We start from the raw sequence: 24,867 nt of genomic DNA, 5'->3' as shown, positions 1-24,867 counted from the left end.
TGTATGGTGTTCCAGCCATTGAGTTTGGACTTGAGGATTTTTCTAACTCTCCTGATGTATTCACTTCCAATTTTTCTTTTAACTTCAGTGTTATCAGCCTGGAGAATGCCCAAGTATTTGTAATGTTCTTTCTCTTCCAGGTTCTTGGTCTTGCTTCCATTGGGCAGTTCTATTCCTTCTGTTTTTGTTATTTTTCCTCTGTTCATTATTAATGTAGCACACTTGTCTAGTCCAAACTCCATTGCTATATCGCTACTGAATATACGGACAGTGTTTAACAGTGATTCAATTTCTGACTGGGACTTTCCATACAACTTCAGATCATCCATGTACAGCAGATGGTTTATTTGACTTAATGTTTTAGATGTTTGGTATCTGAGGCCTGTTTTGTTTAGCATTTGTGAAAGTGGAGTCATGGCGTGATTACAAACAACAGAGGGGATAGTGAGTCCCCTTGGAAAATGCCTCTTCTAATGCTAACCTGTCCAACTGTGTCATCATTGATTCTTGTGTACTCCACATGCTCATTGCTTTTTTATAAATATCTGAATGTTTTTGCTGACACCAGTTGTTTCTAAACATCTCAGTAACCATGTGTGAGGCAATGAATCAAAGGCTTTCTTGTAGTCAATCCATGCAACACTCAGATTGGTTTTTCTTCTCTTGCAATTTTCTAAAATCATTTTGTCAATCAGCAGCTGGTCTTTTGTGCCTCTGGTGTTCGGGCAATTTCCTTTCTGTTCAACTGGAAGCTGTTTATAGTTAACAAGTGTTGCATTACTTCATCTGCTATTATTCCAGTTAATAATTTGAACATGGTTGGCAAGCAGGTAATCGGTCTATAATTACTTGGAACTACACCTTTTGCTGGGTCTTTCATTATGAAAAGAGTTTTCCCAGTTGTTAGCCATTGTTCAATATCACCTCCTTGCAAAATGTGATTGAACTGTTTTGATAGTTGTTTATGAAGGCTTGTTAGGTGTTTAAGCCAAAAGCCATGCAGTTCATCATCTCCTGGCGCAGTCCAATTTTTAATTTTCTTTGCTCTTTCACTTATTAATTCTGGTGTTATTGTTAGATGTTGCATTTGTTGATTACATTTTTCGACCTCTTTCACCCAGCCTGCTTTTTTATTATAATCTATTGTATTGTCCCATCATTTCCCCAAAATTGCACTGTTTCTACTTTATTTGGTGTTTCTATGTTTCTTGCAGTTTCTCCTTCTATGCTTTGGTAGAATTCCCCTCCCCTTGGCCCCCGTGTAGAGGGGAGAGGGTTTGTCCCAGCCCGCTCTACACGAGGCCCAAGAAGGGCTCTGATTGGCCCGTCAGGTTTGGGGGTGGGGTTTCGGCCGGGAACGGACAATCCCCGCCCCGTTCTCTTCAGTTGGCGCCCAGCAGCAGCAAGAGAAGGAGCTCTCTATCGAGCTCCTTCTCGGCTGGGTCCGTCCGGCAGCGGATGAGACACTTTGGCGGCGAGGCCAGCAGGTCCGCCGCGGGCTGCTCAAGGGAAGCCGCAGCGGCAGCCCATGAGAGGCGGCGGAGGCACCTTGGCCTTTACGGCAAGGCTCGCGTTGGGCTACGAAGGCCGGGGGACAGCAGGTCCGCCGCAGGCGGCCCGAAGGAAGCCGCGGCGGCAGCATCCGAAGGCCGGGAAGGCCCGGCGCTGGACACGGCGGCGACGCCCAGGCCTTCACGGCGGGCCTACTTCAGACAGCGCAGCGGCCTAATATGGGCCGCGAAGCGGCGTGGGCTGGCACGGGCCTAGAAGAGGCGGCGGCTACATGGGCCTCTGACGCAGGCCTACTTTGTGGAGGCGGCGGCCTTCTTGGTGGATGCGGTGGCCACATGGGCCTACTCGGAGAGGCGGCGGCGGCGGATTGGGCCTTATCGGGGGCCTGAAACATGAGGGCTTTAGCCCCCCTGGTTTGTCGACCCCCCAACCCCCATTAATTGCATCTTTCACCTGCGGGTGGGTGGCCTTAGCTGGGCGGTGGAGGGGGATTTTAGGAGACTGGTAGCGCCACGTGGGATCCTCCAGGATATTGGGGGGCAGTTGGTGCCACGTGGGGTTCTCCTTTTGGTTGGGAGGCGAGAGCGGCCTAGGTTTTAGGGATCTTTTGGCCTGATTTTAGGCTGCTTGGCTGCTCCTTTCAGTGTTTTAGGCTGCTTGGCTGCTCCTTTCAGTGTTTTCAGGGGATACATCTGCTCCTCTAAGGGGCTGGTGTGCTGTTTTCCCTTCCAATTATACAATTTTTCACATTTATTTATACTGCTTGGCTGCTCCTTTCAGTGTTTTCAGGGGATACATCTGCTCCTCTAAGGGGCTGGTGTGCTGTTTTCCCTTCCAATTATACAATTTTTCACATTTATTCATACTGTGCAGGCTTTCTGTTGCAAGGCTTAGGCTGTATAGAATGCCCAGGAAGGCTAAAGAGAAAAAAGGGGGGAGGCCCATCAGGCAACCCAAGAGGCCTCCTCCTCCGCCGCCTTCTTCTGATGAGGAGAATGAAGAAATGGTGCTGATCAAGGGCCTGGTCAGTAGGATGGAGACAATGGAGAAAGCCAGGGTGGTCCCTTAGGACAAAGGGGCTGGCCCATCTGGCGGGGGGGGGGGGTTCCTCCTCCCAAGGTTCCCCGCAGGATGCGCGGGGCTGCACGGAGCCAGTTAATAACATCTCTTTCCCGCAGGCTAGAAGCATTGGAAAAGGGCGGGGGGCCCTGTGGTTCGCTTCCTCCTTCAGAACCGGTAGATCCAGTGCTGCCCCCATTGCCGGGGGATGCTGTTCCTTCACCAGTGGATCCTCCTCCTGTGCTACCAGTGGATCAGTTTCCGGAGGATCCCGCCACCCCAATGGCGCCGGGTGAGCCTGCAGCACCAACACCTCCTGGCGGCACCTTCCAGTGGCCTTCTGTTCCCTGGCCGATGCCTGCCATGGGCGGCTGGGGATCAGCTCCTTACTGGTCCCCATACACACAACCTTGGAGTTGGGGCTTAGACCTGGATTTTCCTGGGGTTACAGCGGGTCCTAAAGGGACTGCGGAGCAGGTTTGGTTGGGCAATAGGCCTGCCCAAGTCCCCCTTACAGCATGCACAGGGGCCGCGCCTCTTACAACCTTAGGCACTGGGTAACTAGGGGGTTTTTACCCTATGGGGATTTTGCCCTCTACTCGACACGCACCCTACAGGAGCATGGGGCTGCCTTTAGGCGACTACTTGCTACCGATGACCAAAGAAAAAATACTCAGAGGTGAATATGTTGACATATTCAGCTTTTTGTTTCGTGAGCCCGAGGTCAAGCATAAGGAGGGCAAATCTTGCAAGGAACACGAGGCGACTAAACACAAGCCCGTTGAGAAGACCTGGACAATTGGTTGTCAGGTTTTACCATCTATATGGGGGTAATAGTGCAGGCTCAACCAGCTAGAGGCCCAGCGCTTTTGAAGTACATGGATATCATCCATAGGGCGGTTTCTGACTTTGCGGGCTCCTCCTGGATCCGCTATGACGAAAGTTTTCGCATGCGGGCTGCACTGGACCCCACTCTGCCATGGGACGCCCCGCTACCGGAGCTTTGGCTGGTGACCATGTCCCCGGCTCGTCCCATCGAAGGGGACCGGTCCGACAGTGGGCATATGCTCTCCAGGCCACAAAGGGCCTTGGCGGCCTCTGCGGCGGGCCAAAAGTGGGTTCAACCCCACATGGTCTGTTGGGAATTCAATAATGGGGGTGAGTGCTCCAGGACCCCCTGCCACTTCAAGCATTTGTGCGGGCTCTGTGGGGCTAAGCATCCGAGTTCCACCTGCCCAAGGGCCAGGCTGGGGAGTTCCAGAGCTAGGTTCCACCCAGGGGGCAATAAAAAGGGGGGGCCTCCTCCGCCTCCTGCGGGAAAAGGGGCCCAGTCCCATCAGGCTGGAGGTACTTAGGCGCCTGTTGGTGGAGTACCCTGACAGGTCCGCTTCCGCCTATTTGTTACAGGGTTTCAGAGACGGGTTTCGAATCCCGTCTTCTTCACGGAGGGAGCCAATTATGTCCCGCAACCTTAGGTCCATAATTGGACATGAGGCTGTTGTAATTTTAAAAATTGAGAAAGAAGTTGCGGCAGGAAGGGTTTTGGGCCCTTTTGACAGCCCTCCCTTTCCATGTTTATGTGTTTCTCCGTTAGGGGTGGTACCTAAGAAGGCCCCAGGCGAATTTCACTTAATTCACCATCTTTCGCACCCCAGGGGGTCCTCTGTTAATGACGGTATACCCGACATCCTTTGTTAGGTGCGGTATAAGTCCTTCAATGAAGCGGTTAGGATTGTTAGGGACCGGGGAGTAGGGGCCCTCATGGCCATATGTGACACTGAGTCCGCCTTCCGTCTGCTGCCTGTTCACCCAGAGGGCTTTGAGCTTCTGGGTTTTGCCTTTGCAGGAAAGTACTATTTTGATTGGGCCCTCCCTATAGGCTGTTCTATTTCTTGCGCGGCCTTCGAGGCCTTCAGTACTTTCCTTGAATGGGCAGTGCGGCGGAAGGCTGGCTTGGGGTCCACCTCGCATTATTTAGATGATTTTCTTTTTGTTGGCAGGGGCAATTCGGGGGAATGCCTGCATTTATTGCGCTCCTTTATGGAGCTTGCCAAGGAACTGGGAGTTCCTCTTGCCAAGGACAAGACAGAAGGGCCGGTTACACGGCTCTCATTTTTGGGGATTGAATTGGATACGGTAGCCGGGTGCTCGAGGTTGCCTCAAGCAAAGCTGGTGGTCCTTCTGGATCGGGTTAGGGCTTTGGGGCGGGCCCGTAAGGCGACACTAAGGGAGCTGCAAGTAGTAGCCGGGCACCTCAACTTCGCTTGTAGAGTGGTGGCTCCCGGGCGTGCTTTCCTCAGACGACTCTGTGATCTGATGGCAGGTCTTAGGGCCCCCCATCACAGGGTGCGGATTTCTGAAGGAGTCAGGGCTGATATGGCAGTGTGGGAATCCTTCCTACTGGACTTTAATGGTGTTGCCTTCTGAAGAACCGAGCAGCTCCTTGAGGCGGAATTGCAAGTCCATTCAGACGCTGCCAGGGGGATTGGTTTTGGGGTTTACTTTAGGGGCCGATGGTGCGCCACCCGCTGGCCAGTAGAGTGGGTCTACCAAGGGATCACCAGGGACCTGACATTCCTTGAGTTTTTTCCCATAGTGGTAGCAGTGCACTTCTGGGCCTACGAGTTGTGCAACTCGTCGGTTAGATTCTGGTGTGATAACCAGGCTGTTGTTCAAGTTATCAATACGCAGACTTCCCGCTCCCCCAGGGTTATGAGGCTCGTGCGGGCTTTTGTGCTACAGTGCCTACGGGCCAACATCTTGTTCCAGTCCCGACACATGCCGGGAGTCCAGAACGCTATGGCTGACGCCCTGTCTCGTTTTCAGGTAGACAGGTTCAGGGAGTTGGCACCCGATTCTGCACTGCGGCTGGACCCCATGCCTGCCTTTCTGTGGCATCTTGGGAAGTAGAAGCCCAGCTCGCCATAGCGGCCTCTTTGGCTCCCAGCACTAGGGCGAGTTATGCATCCAAGATTGAGGCTTTTTCCTTTTTTCGGAGGGCTGAGGGCCTGGCAGAGGTTTGGCCCGTGCCGGTTAGTCATCTACAGCAGTTCCTGGTGTGCATCCATAGGGAGGGGCGCACACCGTCTACTCTGGGAGGGTACTTGGCTGCTTTGGCTTTCGAGGCCCAGGTGAGGGGGGTCCGGGATTACTCCGTCGACCCTTGGGTGAGACACATGTTAGAGGGATGGGCCAGGGAGTGTCCAGCAATCAAGGATGCGAGACGCCGATTTACATTGGAGGTGGTGGCGGCCCTGCTGGGACAGCTGCCAGGTTGCTGCTCGACCCCCTGGGAAGCCCTTCTCTTCCGAGCAGCAGTATTGGTTGCCTTTTTTGGCGCCTTCCGGCCAGGGGAGTTATTGCCTAGAAGCAAGAGGTCCCCTAGGGACAACTGCCTGCGTTTTTCTGATCTCTCCTTTAAGGAACAGGAAGCGCGTTTGTTGCTTCGCCGTTGCAAAACTGATCAGAGGGGCAGGGGACATATTATTCGCCTGGCAGCAGCAAGTGACTCTCTGCTCTGCCCGGTAACTGCCTTGCGGCGTTACGTAGCCATGGGCCCCTCAACTGGGGGTTGTTTATTCATGCACGAAGACCAGGCTCCCCTTACTCAGTATCAATTTTTGGTCATCATTCGCAGAGCCCTGACTGCAGCTGGGATTTCGGTGGAGGGGCTTACTTTGCACTCCTTCAGAATTGGGGCCGCGACCACTGCATCTCGCATGGGCTTGCGTGAGGACATTGTCCAGAGGATTGGGCGATGGAAGTCCAAGGCGGTGAGGCGCTATGTGCGCTAGACGCAGATAGCGTGCATGACACTTATGCGCTATTTCTTTTGACAGGTGCTGGGGGAGCAGCGGCTCCAGTTCGGGTCCTGGTGTGTGGTCATTCCTTGGTCTTTTGGGCCTTCAAGCGGACCAGCACCTCCCATTGGGGCACTCAGCTGGGCTTTGGAAAGAGGGCCTCTGTTTATTGGTTGGGGATGTGGGGTATGCTGTGGAGTCAGCTGCTCCCCGCTATTCGGGAACATTTAGCTAGGTTCCCCAAGCCCGAGGTTATCATTCTTCATTTGGGTGAGAACGATTTAGGCAGGCGGTCTGGCCTCTCCATAGTTCAGCAAGCCTCTTCCGATTTTTCAGTCCTACAGGGCTGGATACCCTGGGTTCGTATTTTATGGGTTAACTGGTTACAACGCAGGGTCTGGCGGGGCGTTCAGTCAGTGCTCAGCACCGAGAGAGCCCGGCGTAAAGCGTCGGCAGCAATTGGAAAGCTAGTTAGGGCGAGAGGTGGTGAGGTTTTGTTTCAGCCAGGCCTGGCCACTCGTTTCTCGGAGATGTTCCGCCCGGATGGCGTTCACCTTTCGGAAATGGGCTGCGACTTATATTTGAGTAACATCCGAAAGGGGCTTGCTGAATATTTGGAGGTTTGGGGCAGACAGGTCAAGCAGGGCTAACCTCCCTGTGTGGCAGCAACAGTGTGGGCAGGGTGGTAATTGGAGGATTAGAACATTGGTGAGCACCCTTGGATAGGTTAAAGGGTGACTGGTCAATTGCTCCTTTGTGGCCTGTGTGGCACGGGGAGAATAGATTGCCAGGAAACCTGCTTCAGGACTTCAACAACCTTTGGGCTGAGCGGTCCGGGGTTGGGTGAAGGCCTAGAGGTATCCAGATCCTCTCTTACAGAAGGGGGGGTTGGCTTCGAAGGAATTGGGTAGGGCGGGCCTGCCCATTCCCGAGCCAGGGTGTGTTGCCCAGTAGGTGCTGGGTGGGACTTCAGAGTTCTAACCTGCTTCTATTGGCCCGCACTGTTCTTTAGGGTGATTAATCACCTGGTGTTCCAGACTGCCATGCCTTGTGTATAATTAATAAAGTTGTGGCCCTTTTCAACCATACTAAGTCTGTGTGTCTTCTTGGGCCGGGGTCTGGGGACAAACGTCTCTGATTCGACTGGAATTGGAGATTCTGCCTGTGTTGTGTAATTCTGGCTTCGTATCTGCTAATCTTCTTTGACACTGCTGTTATTTGCTGCTTTATTATTTCCAGGACTTCTCTAATTCTGCTTGAATCTAGATGGTATTTTTGGATCAGATACTGTTTGGTGTTTTCATTCTACAGCTTCTTGTCTTTCATAGCTTTCAATTTACTAGCATCTGATCTAAGCCTGGAGATTTTACTTTCTAATCTCATCTTCCATTAGGTGATGTACTACTTTCTTTTCTGACAGGTCCACTGATCTTATATCCAAGCTCTTGTATTGTTATTGTTGCTGCACTGTACATTCGTTGGTTTGGTTTTTGCAAGTTATTGGTTGTTATTTCTGCAAGTGCAGCATTGACATCTTTTAATGCCTGAGCAAGTTGTTTTTTGGCAGCTGTTTTTAGAGCGGGAAGTCGAACCCTGGTGGTTGTTTGGTTCATGTGCTCAGTTATTTTTTGCTTTAGTTTTTGTTGCTTTTCTGTTAAACGGCATTTGGGTTTTTGAGGTGAAGGCAAAGGGGAGGTTGCCTGGTTTTGATTTTGAAACAGTTCAGCAACAGTGGCATCCTTGATTTCCAACACATCCTCCACCTGTGCCTGAGCAACTGCTTCAGTTGGTGGTAATTCTTCTTCCATATCTTGAGCCTGTGTTGCTCTTTGCAGTTCTTCCAGCTCAACTTCTGTGAATACTTTATTTCTTATTATGAATCTTCTCTGGTCTGCTAGCCTTTGTTCTGTTACTTCTGTATCTGGATGCTTCTCTTTCCAAATTTGGTACATTCTTTTTAAATAACCTCTTCTAGTTGGACTAGACTTGTAATAGCAGATCATTATTGCCTTGTTGGCATTTTTCGTATATTTTTCCGGTTAAGCGACGTTTCTTCCAGTAACCTTGCAGTCTCCAGCCCTGGTTGCTCAACTGAAGATCCTGAGTCCTGTAGCCCACTTGCCACCAGATGTCCAGGGACTCCAGCACCTGGCACGGTCCTTGTTGACCCGGGCGACGACCGATCCGGTATAGATTTATTAAAGTTACGTCTCACCATATTGTTGATGGGAGAGGCACTCTTTGTCTGGCTCCTCTGGTGAGACCTGTCCAGTATGGTTGGACCTCTGGCATAGCTCTCACCTTCCTCAGAGCACACAAGCCCCACAACCATGCCATGGTAGTGCCTCACTGGGGTATTAGTAGTAGTAGTAGTAGTAATTCGATTTCTGTACCACCCAAATATGGCTCAGGACTGTTTACACAGATAAATTATAAACAAATATGATGGAACCCTGTCCCCAAAGGGCTCACAATCTAAAAAGAAACATAAGATAGATACCAGCAACAGTCACTGGAAGTACTGTGCTGGGGGTGGATAAGGCCAGTTACTCTCCCCCTGCTAATCAAGAAAATCACCACATTAAAAGGTGCCTCTTTGCCAAGTTAGCAGGGATTTCTGAATCCAACCCTTTCTCATGCACTTTTTACTGGAGAGGAAACCCATTGAACGAAATCATTTACTTCTGTGCAATCCCACTTGCTTACTACAAGGCAAAGGGCAGGGAAAGAAAATAGTCACTTACTTAAAAGGAAGTCCATTGAACTGAATCATGAATCATTTACTTCTGTGTAATCCCACAGTCCTCACTGGAGGATCGCTTGCCTCCCCTCCACCTCTTCCCTCCTATTTATGTATTTATTTCACCACCACCATCCTCCCTCCTCAGCAGAAGGCCCAGCAGAAGGGAAGCAGTGAGGGTGACGGCGGAGAGGAAAAAAGTGCTCCACTGCCACTGCAAGGCTCCCCAGCCCTAGCAAGGCTCTGCCTGGGGCACCAACTGAGGAGGAGTGGCAGAGGCTGCTGCTGCTGCTGCTACAGCCACCCCCAGCAGCATTGGTGCAGGAGCTGAGGGGCCATTGGCCACCACTGCCATGGAAGAGAGAACCAACCCAGGTGCGCCAGTTCCTCTCTTCCCCCCTTCCAGGCTCACCACAGGATTCCCTTTCACTCTCCCATTTAATTTTTTTTTTTAATGTTACTGGAATCACTTGTGCAAGGATGCAACAACGAACGGTTTTGTTTTGGAACAGTGCTTCCCCCTGCTGGTAAATTAGCACAAGGCAGCCAATTTTTTGTTTTAAGGTCGTCATGTCACACACACTCACGACTCCATTGGCCCAAATGGAGCAGGAGGAGGGGCAGATAAATGTGTTTCAATAAGAATATGGACACTCCTGCCTAGAAAATATGTTGCAGTGGACGGAAAATACGAACGGCCACCACCTTACAACGAAGCATTAAACAACCCTTTACTCTTGTTCTGAAACTGTTGCACTATTCCGCCACTGTTTGCAATGCATTAACCATTGCAAATCTCGTAGTCCAGAAAACAAACTGGAGAGAGAGAGACTTCCTTCTCCCTTCCCCACTTCCTGTATGAAGCTAGCAGTTAGGCATGTGAGCTTAATCTAGCTCTCTGATGGAGTTCCTAAATAAACTACTTTACAGAACTTTATTTCCATGTCTTCAGAGTCCAGACAATATTAATTAGCAGTGCTCTCCTTACCTGTGCAATTTTGCTGCAGCTGGCTTAGATAAAGAATCCCCCCCGCCACCAAACTTTCTAACAGCTACTCCCCCAACCACTGGCACATTTAGGCATGGAACACAGGGTGAGGGTCTGTGAGCTCATGCTTCCTGGGGGGCCTCCAAGTGCTCTGGCGGGGGCTCTCCTGAGCCTCGATGCCCCACTACCACTGCTGCCAGGCCCCCACCGCTATTTCCCCTTCGCTGCCACCACTCGCCTGCTCCACTCCACTCACCCCCCAGCAGCAGCAGCAGCGGTGGGCACAGGCAGGGCCCTTCAGCCTGCAGACCGGCCTCCTCAGACCGGCAGACTGGCCTCCTCTCTTTGCGTGTGTGTGCCTGTGCAGTAGGAGTTATGGAGTGTCTCATTGGATGCGACTCATTAAGGGTAAGTGGAGAGGAGTGGAGCAGGCAAGCGGCGGCGAAGGGGAAATAGCAGCAGGGGCTGGGCAGCAGATTAGAGGTATTACAAAAATAATTAATTAAGGGGGTGTCTCACAGTGGTGGGGGTGGGGCTCCGAAGCCCTTCAGCCTCAGGTCCAGGCATCAAAAATACCCAGGTGCTCCTCTGCCTCCAACACTTGTTGGTACTAACTGGTACAGAGAGAGTCTCTCCTTCCCCCCCCCCCCGAGTGTGGCAAAAGAGCAGTATCTTCTACTATTTTTGTCTTCATCTTTAAAATGAAAACCAGATGACATTTCCCCTGCAACCACCCACCCCCCGCAAAAGCAGGATTGTCTTAGAATTGTGATCTTTTCTGGAGTTGTGGCCATTGCCATGCTCCCTCTCTGCACTCTGGAGAAAAGAGAGAGAGAGAGAACACCACCCTGATTCTCCCTGTGCTGATGAGTACCTACAGGGGTTGGGGTGGAAGGAGAAGCTGAAGTGACTGGATTGCTTTAGTCAGAACTGAATCAAAACTTCGGTGATAAAAAAATTGGGCTGAATCGCTTCCAGATTGAATTGGCCACCAAAGCCTTAACGGGCCACCCAAGCCTAATAGACAGATAGATGGAGACAGACAAAATATGTTTCAATATTTTTAGGCCCTACTTCCTTGTATAGAACACTCAAAGCTCCCATCTACATGGTCAGCTATGGAATGCATAAAACATCATTACCATAGCTGCCGACATGTCCCTATTTTCCCATTCACCTGAATGAGAAAAAAGGGACATGTTGGCAAGTATGAAATAAATATTATATCATAACAATATCAAGTAGCTCAAAATTCTGATGAAATAAGGTCAACTGCCTACGGAAAAGCAACAAAGACGGAGTTTGAGAGGGTGTTCCACAGTCTAGGTAACACCACAACAAAAGCTTTGCTTCTCTTGTACTCCTGTTGTATCTCTATGGACAACAGGGCCCAGAACAGAGCCTCCAACTCAGGCAGGTTCATATGGGGAGAGGTGATTCTGAAGGTATCCTGGTATAGTCCTTATAAAGCATTTATAAAGAAATAAACTGATCAGACTGACCCATTTTTATCTCTTCCAACACAGCTAGATTTCTTTGGTCATTTTAAAGTGGAAAACCTCAGTAATTTGTTCTGTTCGTCAGCTGGTGACCAGATATTAAAGCAGCCTTAACCAATTAGTGGAATATCCCATCGAGTGGCTAGACTCACTGTGTGTTCCACCTGCAAATAACCACATCTGAAAGCTGAACGGGGATCAATGTAACCCAAAAGTTGCAGCTCCGATAAATGAGCCAAAAAAAGGTCTCTTTCCAGCCAGTAGAAATGATCCTCTGTTTCTCTCTCAGCAGGCAGGCAGTCACTCTCTGCATGTTGTCTATAAAGGTCTGCTGAAGAATGGATGATGCATAAGCACTCTAGAAGCCTGAAACAAAGTTTATTAATTCCATGTGCTGTTCCCAAGAGCTTCCTTCTGCAAACTGTGTACAGAAGCAACTTTTGCTTGTGAGGCTTTTCAAAAAAAAGAAGCTTAAATGTCAACTGCTGGGACTGGCAGGCAGGAAGCCACCAAGGGCAGCACGTTTGCAGGTTTTTTGCTACAGCAACAGCTGGACTTTTGGTATTCTGTCACTCCGATACTAAGAAAGGAGGACTTCCATGTTAGAGACAGGAAGATGCAACAAGAAAGCAAACTAAATGACGGAGGGGGCGAGAGGGGCCTGGGCTGGATGTGGATACAAGGAAGGAAGTTTCTCTGGGGCCTCAGAAAGAGGTCAGTGGCTGGTTGGAGTGGCCTTTTGGGAGAGGATGAGTGGATATGTGGGAGAGGATTATGTAACAGGCAGGGGTGTCACAAATTTGGGTGGACCCCAGGACAAAAGGTGAGGACGGGGAACAGAAACCCATGGGGAACAGCAAAGAGCAAGCTGTCACCCAGCTGGCAGCCAAAGACATTTGTTTCCCCTTGCTCAGTTGTAGCTACTCCTCTGAAAACAGGCCATAGCATGATTGACTATGCAAAATGGCATTCTGGGTCCCCATGCAGCTCTCCCCTTGCAGCTCTGATATAGATATGCCTGGGTGGGCACCTGTCTCTCTCTCTCTCTCTCTCTCTCTCTCTCATCTACAATACAATACAATATTGTGGGCAGGGGAGGAGCCATTTAGCTTCTTATATTAAATAGGCTACTATTTTAAATTTGGCCTACAAGATAATAAGTTCATGTTGACAAATCACTTTGAAAATTTACACATGGACATCTGACACCTTGAAATGTAAATGTAGATCCCAAACACTTCTATAATGGAGTTTTCTAAGGATTATCAAGTAAGCAAAGCATATTGAACATACTAATTTCTTCTTCCTGTTTTTCCAGCCCCCCACCCCCTAATTGGAAGCACATTCCATACCACAAGCCCATAGATGATCCTTGTTCCAGATAAGTAAATGTATCTGCTCAGGGGTGTAGCTATAATTGAGCAGATGGGTTCAAAGAACCTGGGCCCCCAAGCTCCTGAGGGGCCCCCAGCTCCACCCTAATATCCCTCACTCCAAGGGGCTGCCAGAGAGAGGGGTGAACATGGGCCCCCTCTCCCCTAGCTACGCCCCTGTATCTGCTTCATAATCATCTTGTATCAGCTTGCAGCTACACTATGAAACATTTTCCAGAAAATACAATGCTATTCTATATCACACCAGGGAATTCAGTAAGAAGCAGATACATTTACTAACCTGGAATAAGGATCATTCACAGAGCTGGGGTCTGGAACGAGGGACAGTGCTTCCAACTAAGAGATTATTATTAATCCCCATCATCGTTATCATAAATAATGCATTGCATGTTTGTTCAGCACACTTCACATACTCAGTCTTTACACAACCCCATTGTAGAAACATTTGGCAGTGGTGGCTCAAGCCAGTGCATACCCTCCGCTCCCTTTTAAGAGCAGGAGGGCATCTTGCTGCCTTGCTGGAACTCCAATAATCTGCCACCTGAGGCAATTGGCTCACTGTGCTTCATGGAACGGCCACTCCTGACATTTGCTGGCAAGTGTCCACGTGCAACTCATTTCACTCCAGCTTTTAAAAGGTATATATAAACTCATTCTTCAGCTTTGAGAAATCTAAGTCAGCATTTTACAGGAGCAAATATCAGTATCAAAATCTCTGCTATGTAATATAATCTCAGCTATTTAATATAATACCTCTTTTCAACATGATTTTATTTAAAACAATGTACAATAACATTGTCAGAATTCTTGGCTCCGCAAATCAGATTTATATGGCATATTTTGCAGAGAAAGCCAGAGATGAAGGCTGTGATCTTATACGCATATATACCCAAGTATAAGTCCCATTAAACTCAGTGGGACCTGTGCTGGGAATAAATACATAGGGTTCTGCTGTAAGAGAACTTGGCCAGGGCTAATGAAAAGCTAGCAGAACAGACATCAGATTCACTCAGCTCTTAGCTCAACTTGTCCCATTAAAAAGCAGGCTGTAAGATATTTTCTCTCTGAAGTGTATAGTAGCTTCTAAAAGCAGTTAGAGTTGCCAAGTTGTAGATGTGTTCAAGTACTCTTACCCTCATTAAAAAGCACTCCCTGGCAACTAGCATCTCTGAGTGTTCCAGTTAGCTAGTTTTAACAAGGGGTAGGGGGGGATGTTTCTAGTGATCTGCTGCAGCAGAGCTAGAAGTCACATTGTAATTACTGCTTGATCATCCACAGTCCAGAACACAATAGCCATACGTCAGAAAATAAGTACTTACAAGAGAAGATGAATCTATAAACTCTACAGCAAGGGGGAAAACAACAAAGGAAGATCTTAGTTCCTATTGGTCATGGAACTTATTAATGGAAGCTTGCTCAACATCTGATGCCTCTTCCAATCTGGGGATTATGCCCAGCTGTGGCTGAAAATAGACGACACTGACTACATTAGCCCTTTCCCATTCTAATATATCACTAATGAACTAGAAAAGAGAGACTCAAAAGTATGACAAATGAGAATGGAAAGCCTGAAATTATAGATCTTATTTTCTCCCCAAACGAGCTGAATTGCCAGCAATCATAATATACCAAACAGTTCCCAGTTCTCCTGCACCTTTGGCAGCTCTTATGGTTTAAATAAAGCGATTGCACTGATAATTGTGTGCACATGCAGATAGCATGACTATCCATTTTTATCCTTTGTTTTCAAGGACATGTTTCTGCATTACTGACTTTGCTACCCCCCCCCCCCCCGCCATCTTATTTAGTTAATTGCTGGGAGTAAAAAAGTAGTGATACATTTTCTATGCTTCCCAATATGGAAACTAGAGAGCTTTTTTATCCCTTCCACCTCTGTGATTCTATAACTGCAGAATGTCCCAAAACACAAATCCTAGATCAGGAGAAGCTGCGCTTTATGGCAGAATCGATCTGTAATCTTTTAAGTGTGGCAAAATTTCTCTCTCTCTCTCCACCCATTTTACACTGACTTCCAGAAAAGGTATAAGAGAAAAATGAGGAAAAACTCACCAGTTTTTCCTGAGGCAAACAGAGGGCTCAGCATCCAAGTAGGGAATGCACTTCAGCTTCAGTAAAGAACTGTACAGAGACATGTTAAACCAGTCACCAACCATTTTGGCTAACATGACAGCCAGCATGATGAGTAACAAGGACTGTACATCATTGGTGATCTCTACCTAAAGTAGTAGGGTGAGAACGAGAAGACATATTACAAGTGTGTTGCCGATTATTGATCCTTGGTAGGCTTCATAGTCAAAGCTTTTTTACACAGTGTACAATTGTACAATTAATCTAGGAAATCCTCTGCCACAGGATGGATAGCTTTAAAAGGGGCTTAGACAAATTCATCGATGATAGGTCTATCAGCAGCTACTAAACTCGATGTCTATAGGTTATCTCCAGGTTCAGAGGCAAGATGCCTCTGAATACCAGTTGCAAGGGAGCAAAAGCAGGAAAGGAGGGGTGCCTTCATCTCCAGCTTGTGGGCTTCCCAGAGGCATCAGATGGGCCAGTGTAGGACACAGGATGCTGGACTAGAAAGGCCTTGTGTCAGATCCAGCCAGCCTTTTATAGATAAGCTATAACTACAAAGTGATTTTAATCATCAGCAACATTATTTTATTTGGCACTTTTTGAGAGTTGAAAGCACTTCAGGAATGTTATTTCAGCAATCTTTACGACAATCCAGTAAGATGGTTCAGATTTCCCATTCGCTCATATTGCAGGTGGAAGGTTCAAGGTGACAACAGTGATCAAAGGTTGCCTAGTCAATTGATAATTGAGACATTATTTGAACCAGGGACTGCCTACCTATCCACCACCCTGCATCAGCTCTCTCAGTCGCAGGATATAAAGCATGAAGCAAGAGGCAGAAATGTTATTTTCTTATTTATTTTTCTCATGCTATTTAAGTTTGGAAACCCTCCAACTTGCTATCCAAAGCACTGGCAGAGACAGATGCCTGTTAAAATAAACTTATTCATTCCATTCAGATTTTGGATCAATTTTAATTTTAAAATTAAAGCCATTTAAACACCAATAAAATATGAGAAAAGCTTCAGGATTCTAATTGATTTATAGAACTGGCCATTGTTTTTGCATTTGGAAGACCCCTTCGTTGGTGATTCCTATGAGATGAATTTTGAAAAGGTCTGGCTATAGAAGTAACCATTTTAGATATGTGTTGCTCAGTACAAATCAGATAATGATGAGATGAGACTTCTCACAGGATATCTCTTTTAAGATATACTCAAATTAAATTTATGTTTAAAAACAAATGATCTTCACTCATAGAACACATATTTGCCCAGAAATGAGGGGGAAAGGAGTAACCCCAAAGCATGAGAAAAATATATTTCAACAACAAAAGTCATTTTGATACTTTGTCATTATCTTTTTGTGTGTAAAATAATTATGTTGAATATATGCACTAAGGGTAACAACATCACACAAATGACAATAAAATCCATAACAATGCAGGGATGAACTCAAAGGTATAGCTCAAACATTCCAAATCCTACTGAATGATAGAATACAGAATTTCCAGTTCTGACATGATGCTGCTTAGTCTTCTCACATTAACCATAAACAAGGAATTTCAAATCTCAAATAATAAATTAAAAACTTCTAGCTGGAAAAGTTTAAATGTATCCATTGATTTCTATGTAACAGAATAAGTTAGGTTGAGCCAAATAGATATTCAATATAACCCTCACACTGTAAATGTTTCAAGAAAATTTGGTTTTTAGAGGGAATTGAGAAGATGTATGTGAACAAGGTTCTCTTTTTCTTTGACACAGGTCAACAATAATATCCAGAGCTTTTACAATAGAAAGTTAAGTTATTTATTGATAAGATAAAACCCTCCATTGCCTCCTCCATTAAAAATAAGAAGCTACGTCTGGAGTTCTAAACACACAAAGAAGTAAGAACCATTTAACACAGTGGGATTTATGTATGAGTAATGCATAAGATTGCACTGCTAATTTATTTTAAAAACATAATACTCAAATTCTCTTTAATTGCTGCTATTAAAGGAGAGCCATCTACCATTGCTGAGAGGTGCCCATAGTTGTTATTTTTAAGCATTAAAATCCATAATAGCTGTTTCCATGCCAACTTTTGTTCCAATAACTGAGTGACCCAGGCAAAAGTCCTTGAGCCTTTTTCTGATGCTAACTTTCTCATCCAAGGCTAGTCCATGCAATAGACATAACTAGGCAGTCGCCAAGGGAACCAAATTGGGGTGGGGTGGGGTATTTTTTTAAAAAAATTAGAAGCATACATACATACATTACAAGGGTTGGGTTAATAAGCGCTGGGGCAGGAGGGACCGTGAGGAAGCAAATTATACTTTTCTAAATTTGTTAAATGTTTTGCTGCTGCCACCCCATACACCACTGCCCCACTCCGTACAGAGTCCATCCCCACTATGTGTGCAGCTCAGCTGGCTGATGTGGATGTACAGTAGCCATTTGAGGGGCCAGCCCAGTAAAAAATTTTTTGCCAGACTTACCCTTCACATGGTTGCCACGAGTGTGCACCAGCCAGCTGAGCAGCAGGGTGGGGTGCACAGTGGGGGCAGATTCTGCACAGAGCTGGGCAGTGCCAGTGTGGGGCAGCAGCTGCAGCAAGACGTCTTTTTAGGTTTTTAAAGGCATAATCTGCTTCCTCGCCACCTCCCTTGCAGTGTTCCCTCTAACAAGGATTCCCAGAGTTTGTTGACTACAACTCCCATACTCCCCAATCAAAAGCTACTGCAGCTAGAGATGCTGGGAGTCGTAGTCAACAACCTCTGGGAATCCCTGTTAGAGGGCCATTGTCAGCAGCAAGGTAAGGCTTTGCCACTCCCCGCATTCAGTTAAAATTATATTCTGTACAGTATATGCCGGGGGAGGGGAGGATGTGCGCCAGAATCATACTTTGCCTAGAGCACCAAAAGCGCTAGGGCCAGCCCTGATTCCACCAACCAGATCCAGAGAGAGCATGAAAGAAAGAGGGCTGTGATCATTATATGTTTTTCCTTTTACCCAGCATAATAGTGAGAAATGTCAACAAGCACCATAAGTTAAAAAAATGAACAAAACTAGATGCCTATTCATTTTGAACCTTCACCTAACCCTTTATCCTGTAGAAACTTACATGGAAGGGGAAAATGAAAATAAAGTAAATAGATATAAATAGATGGGAGGCATCAGTACTGTAATAAAAACGTGGAAGGGAAGGAATAGAGTTTATTTTTTTTAAAAAAAGAAGCACAACCACACACAAAAATCCTTTCTTTTTAATCATGTCCATTGTAATATGTACCTGGGGCTGATCACAGAGGAAGATTTACAGGCTATGCTTGATTTTGCAATCTTATTTAATTTAGATCTTATGGGGTTAAGTCGTGCTGACCACTTGCCTTCAAGGTTGCTGCAGCCATCAAGTCCACATTGCTAATGAATTGTGGAGAAATGCTGTTAATAGGCTGATTTATAAATCATAACTCAGCAAATGAGTTTCGCCTTGCTTACCTCATGCATAATTGCATGATTAGTGAAATGCTTTAGAGCCTTTTTAAAAACTTGTTCTTTGAGTCACTCATGGCACTTTTCTGCACGTTCCATAGTGCTCCATCTCCCAGGCTTCCACATCATTATAGCCAGTTGGCCCCCTTCCCTATTATTTTAGTTTTATTGCATAACACATACTTATGCATTTCATTAAGAACATCAACAGGGCATGGCACATCAAAGAGAGGAGGGCAGCTGCCCAGGAAATTCTAACGATGCAGTTTACGTAAAACTCCTGATAAAAGCCCTGGCCCTGGTTCTCAGCCACACTGTGGTTAACCTGTTTCATGGTTAGGCTTTTGGTTTTGAACATGCAGTCAAAATGGAACCTCATTAGAGCTGGACTCGCTGACGCAGCAGACTTTTACCATGGATCTTTTTTTATTTGAATTCATAGAGGAGAAATCCAGTTAAAAGTGAAATCATCTGGTGCAAAAAGCATATTTGTACTCTATAAAGGCAAAGGCAAAAAGGGCAACATTTATTTACATTCATAAAAAAGCAAGTGACTGTGGTATATATGAAAGTTCCTTAAAACGTAACAGCTGCCTGCCTCATTGAGCAGATTTGCTCTCCCTTAACTCTTCTTGAAAATGACACACATAGTCCAATGTATGCAAATATGATTTGTATCAGGGGCGTACAACTCAAATCATTCAGAAATATTTATATTTTTTCCAACTCTAGGTGGCTGCATTGCTGTTTTAACTCTGGAGTATCATTTTGGTTACCCTTCGCATTTTCTTTGTTTTGAAAAGAGTGTTTCCCGTCTTTCCAGCCCCTTTCTCTCTCTGAGCCGCACAACATGCGCTCTCTCTCTCTCTCTCTCTCTGCACTGCTATGGATCTCTCTCCCTAAAAAATTCTTCTTTTCTCTCTGCACTCCACAGGACTCACTCTACATCCCACAGTGTGCATACTCTTGAATCCTCTTCTTTGTACCGCCACATATTTGCACACCCATCTCTGCTAGAGCCCTATCTTTTTGTTTCCTTACCCACAGGTCTGCCTGTAGCCCCTTTTCACAGTTACCCCCTCTTTTTTCCTGTGCACCCCATAGTGAGAGAAGCACCTTCTCTTAGAACCACTATAGATCTCTCTGTACCATCTGTTTCTCCACCTTAGGTCTCGCTCTACCATCCTCTCTCAGCTACCCCCCCCTTTTTTTTTCCTCTCAGCAATCCACAGCTCTTCTCTTTACACCACCATAAGTCTTTCTGCACACCCATGAGAACTGCGGGGATCTGCACAGATCCAGCGTTGCTGCAGCACTAAACCCAGTGCTGAAGCCCGGCTCTTAGCCAAGGTTAAGAGCAGAAACATGCCATTAACTCAGCTCTTGGGATTATGTCTCAGCGTGAGCTGCTAGTGCCCACCCCCTGGGGGAATCCACCAGTGTGCTATGCTCAGCGTGTGGTGTGCTGTGGGATTCTTGGAGGCCGGGACAATGAATCCCAGCCTCTGTTTACCCGTGCTGCTCCTGGCAGCACTGGGCGTGTGGGCACACAGCTTGCATGCCGCAAGGGCTCAGAGCAGCTGTCTGGGAGAAGGTAAGTTGAACTCTGCCTCTCTTCTCCCCCCGCCCTCCCAACCACCCAACTGCACCCACGGGTGGTCGTGTGAATAGCTCCACTGGCTATAAGTGGCTTGAAAAACTCAAGTCCACTATGTACCTCTGAATTAGGGCTCACATGAGGGTTCAGCATCATGGGACAGCTGTTGAGGGTCCAGGGCCCTCAGAAAGATCCACTTCTTTGAGATCACCTTTGCACCCATAGCCTCTCTGTGGTGATGAAGCAACTCAGCTGAGAGAGACATTCCATTCTCACTTTCTCTCTTCCATTCTATCCGCCAAAATAAACCCCATCATGAACTTAGTGGCCTATGAAGGGCAATTTGCTAGAAGTCCCCTGGTACTATACAATACCACTGGAGTTCTCTGTGCCAAGGAGTTTAAACAGACATGTAGATGCATTTCCCCATGAAATCATTATTTTTGTTCACTCACTAGTGGCAACAGAAGACTTCCACTTTGAACACTTCCACTGACATGTGCTGAACACAGCCAGGAAAGCACTTAATGGTGCCAACAGATGTTTCAGATTTTTGTAGCAGATGGAAACCTTTTAGATATTTATTTTCCTTTCCCAAGAGGAAATGCCAACAAGGTTGTGATCCAGCCATGACACAAGAAACTGAAGCCATGCCCTATCCAAGAGGAACAACTGGACCAGTTTCCCCTAGAGCATGAAATATGTGTTAGTAATGGCTTTATCTATTCTTGGCACAACCTGAAGATATTTGTGACTCCAGCTGCAATCCCTAGTTACACAGATTGGCCATTGATATCTATCTTATCTATATCTATCTGATATCTATTTGCTATCTTATTAAGCACTTTTTGTCAATATGTGTTCATCATACCTTGCAATATGATTGATTGATTAAGTGCTGTCAAGTAGGTGTCGACTCTTAGCGACCACATAGATAGATTCTCTCCAGGTTGATTTGTCTTCAACTTGGCCTTTAAAGTCTCTCAGTGGTACATTCACTGCTGTCGTAATCGAGTCCATCCACCTTGCTGCTGGTCATCCTCTTCTTCTCTTTCCTTCAACTTTTCCCAGCATTATGGACTTCTCAAGGGAGCTGGGTTTTCACATAATGTGTCTGAAGTATGAGTGACAGTATATCTTCACTCTACAGTATATACTGTCACTCAATACCTATGAGTGACAGTATATCTTCAGTAATAGTCCTGAAACATATTGAAAGTATGCCATTTGTCTGAATTAGACTTTTGCCATGACTGGACAACACTTGGAGGCATATGTAATGTGTAGCCCCATTCAGAATTATGGAAGCACAGCCTCTGTAAATGTGATGAAAGTCCCTCCCAGTGTGTCAATCACTTACGTCTCCTGATGTGTCCCTCACACTTACAACCTTTGTCTGAAGAGACGAAGGCTGTAAGTGTGATGGAAGGAGCTTCCATAATTTGGAGTTGCGCACATCTGAGCCTCCCAGTCATGGAAGTGCCCACCATCATGCTCACAGCCCTGGTCTCTTCACATCAAGGAAAGTAAGTGATTGGCTGGCACAGTGGGCAGGACTTCTGGTGCATTTGCAGAAGATGTACTCAAGCACAACCTCCCTTGTATGATTACAAGGGCAAAACAGAAATTTACCCAAAGGGCCCTCCATATTAATGGTCTGCTTCAGACCCCCTTGCTATGCTCACATCACTCCTCCCTTTGAGTCTCTGAAATGGCTGCTAGTCACCACCCATCTGTGCATTTATTTGCTTTTGCATCTTTCTTTTGAAGCTCCCCATCACATCTTGCTCCATTTCCTCCTGCCAAAATCTTTCTTTTGCTGTTGCCACTGTACATAAGCACATTGGTTGTTTTGATACCTTCCTCTTATTATCTATTTGATATACTTTTATGCCACTTTTCAAAAACAAATTTACATGAAGTGGCTCACAATATTAAAAGCATAAAACAAGACATGGATCTGTATAAAAGGAAAAGTTCACAAACCAAACAACATAAGCAGCAAAATAAAAACTGAATAAAACCCAGCAGCATCAGCTAAAATACTAATTAAAAACCAGTGGGTTTTTTTTAAGTATTGAAAGAAGTTTGTGACCCTGCCTTTCCTTAAAAATCACAAACTGAATTGGGTTCATAGCAGACCAGAGAGCAAGGCTTTCAGTGACTACCTTAGGGCCCAAGCAGGCTCGTATGGCCTGAAGCCATATGGAGCTTTATAGGTTAAAACCAGCACCTAGCATTGGGCCCAGAAACAAACTGGTCGTCTATGTGTTAGATGTAAGACAGGTGTGATGTCAGGTCTGCTATTTAACTGTCTCCATGTTTTCTGCCATGCTGCACTCTATACCTTGAGCAATCTTCCCCCTCTGTTTTCCAAGCCACTTCTTCTCCTTCAAGTCTCTCTTCAGGATGCCTAGCCTTATCTTGCCTGTATCATTCACCTCACTCTTCACTGCCTATCCACACCACCGATTTTCTGTCTCTGACTGTCAACCTTTTTCTTCAGTCCATAATCTTCTGTGTCAAATGTGTACTGTAATCTTCTCAGTGATCAGCACACCATGGGTGTAGTGGGATTTTTTTAAGGGAGAGAAGACAGACAGAGGTGAGAGATGGAAGCCAGTATTGCTCATGCATCCTCATGGCCAAAGAAATTACTACAAATAACTTAATGTGCAGGACTGGAGGGAATGAAGAGGAGGCAGAAATATATGCAAAGCAATTCAAGTCAATACCACACCAGATAAATCACCTGTGCAGGGATGGCTTTGCTCATCTCAAAATCCTATCATTTTCCTGGAAAAAGAACTCCTCAGAGTGAAAGCCTTCCTGTCTGAGTGCATCTGATTCCCTCAACAGATGCCTTCAGCACTCGGGACATCCTATTTCAATGCTAGCTGGATCATTTTTATTACTTCATTTTCTCTGTGTGGTGAATGAAAGGACTAGCAAGAACTGCTCTACATTCCACTTCATAATTTTTATGTCAGTCATAAACTCACAGTTGAAAACATCATTATTTGTTCTGTAGCCAAAAGCATTAACACTTAAGCACCCACATTTCTGAAGGAAACTGCCAAAGGCGGTGCTATTTCCCATTAATGCTCTGAAGCTGCTTTTAAGTCTTCATTCTAGAACTTTGTGACCTGTCAGCCTTTCAGCTCTGGAGTCCTGAATGCAACTTCAGCTTAACTCCTAAGAATAAAACTGGAAGGGGTATGTACCTGTAATGCCCATTTAAATTTTCCAAACAATTTTGTCACTGCAAATGTATATTATTAGCTATACATTTATTAACACAGTACAAAGATGTTACAGTATGCATCCTATCAGTGATGCAGTAACTTTCTACTCCAAAAAGTTTAATTAGCAAATCTAACTGAAAATCTTTCATGGTGCAAGTGTCCAAACAACCTGATATTGAGGCGCTTCACACGATTGCTGTGAAGCACCTCAATGAGGTCTGCGGGGAGAGTGGGCTTAGCCTGCTCTCCCCGCAGACGAGCGGCAGTAGAGCCCTGGGCGGCTGGTTCGGCCACCCACACGACTGCCAGCAGGGGCTGCAGGGATACGGGGGGAGGGGCTGTTCAGCCCCTGGAAGTCCCAGGATGCCCCGCACAAGTGCATGGGGCATCCTGGAGAGACCCCAAGCCCAAGAGGCTGCTTGCGGCTTCCCGGCTGGGGGTCTACTCATGTGTCACCATGCACCGCGGCGACACATGTGCGAAGAAATGAGGTTAACAACGTGCTTGCTCCATTAACCTCATTTAGGGGGAGGGTGTTTTAGTCGGGCCTTAGGAGCACCGGGCTCACCTGCGAGCCCGGTGGTTCCCACAATCCACGGAAAGCAGGCTAAACTCTCTTAGCCCACTTTCCAGTGCTTGTGGGAATAGCCTCATTATGTCCATATAGCTTACTTGTCAGGTCATTGATTTCTCATTTACACCAGACTATCTCCTCTTAAACAGATGTGTTTTTCCTATTTCCTTTTTGTGGACAGGAAAACATCAGTTTTCTGATATGGAGACACACACAGCAAGACAAACTCTTCACTGAATCAGCAATAGTTTTACAGAGATTTTTTTTGTGGGGCAGCCCCCCCCCCCTCACTCATACACACACTAAAAGGGACTAAAAGCATAAATGCCAGGGGTTGATTACATAAATTATCAGGCTGCATTCTGTCCACCTCCTTTTCCTTCCAAATGATTGTCTCTTGGGTAAGACTGCCACTTCTGGCAGGTCTCCTATGCCTTTAACAGCTGTATGATAGGCAGAAATTCAACAAGGGGAATCCATTCATCATATTGTTCTGGAACAGACTCATCATTCTACAAGATGCATATTTAAATGACAACTTAAATAGGTTGGTGTAACACACAAGTATGTAAATATGAGTGGAAACACACTCTGCTTAAGACCTAATTAGCAACATAAGTGGCGCAGCAGGAAAATGCTTGACTAACAAGCAGAAGGTTGCTGGTTCAAATCCCCTCTGGTACTATATCGGGCAGCAGCAATATAGGAAGATGCTGAAAGGCATCATCTCACACTGCAAGGGAGGAGGCAATGGTAAAAAAAACCCTGTATTCTACCAAAGAAATCCACAGGGCTCTGTGGTCACCAGGAGTCGAAATTGACTTGATGGCACACTTTAGCTTTTGAAACATACCCTTTTTCTTATTTTTATATTTTGTTTATTACC

At 46.3% G+C, this 24,867-nt stretch overlaps 1 protein-coding gene across 1 annotated transcript in view; it reads right to left on the bottom strand.

Moving 5' to 3' along the window:
- LOC128323221 (chloride channel protein C-like) overlaps positions 1 to 24,867 on the bottom strand; it is a 129,174-nt gene that overhangs the window by 52,929 nt on the left and 51,378 nt on the right. Inside the window, exon 12 of the mRNA XM_053245949.1 lies at positions 15,063 to 15,229. Coding sequence (XP_053101924.1) covers positions 15,063 to 15,229 — 167 coding nt within the window. The remainder of the gene's footprint in view (positions 1 to 15,062; positions 15,230 to 24,867) is intronic.

This window comes from Hemicordylus capensis, chromosome 4 (assembly GCF_027244095.1).
Source record: "Hemicordylus capensis ecotype Gifberg chromosome 4, rHemCap1.1.pri, whole genome shotgun sequence".
Lineage (NCBI taxonomy): Eukaryota > Metazoa > Chordata > Lepidosauria > Squamata > Cordylidae > Hemicordylus > Hemicordylus capensis.
Note: the sequence above shows the minus strand (reverse complement) of the source record. Positions and strands in the feature narration are given on the sequence as shown.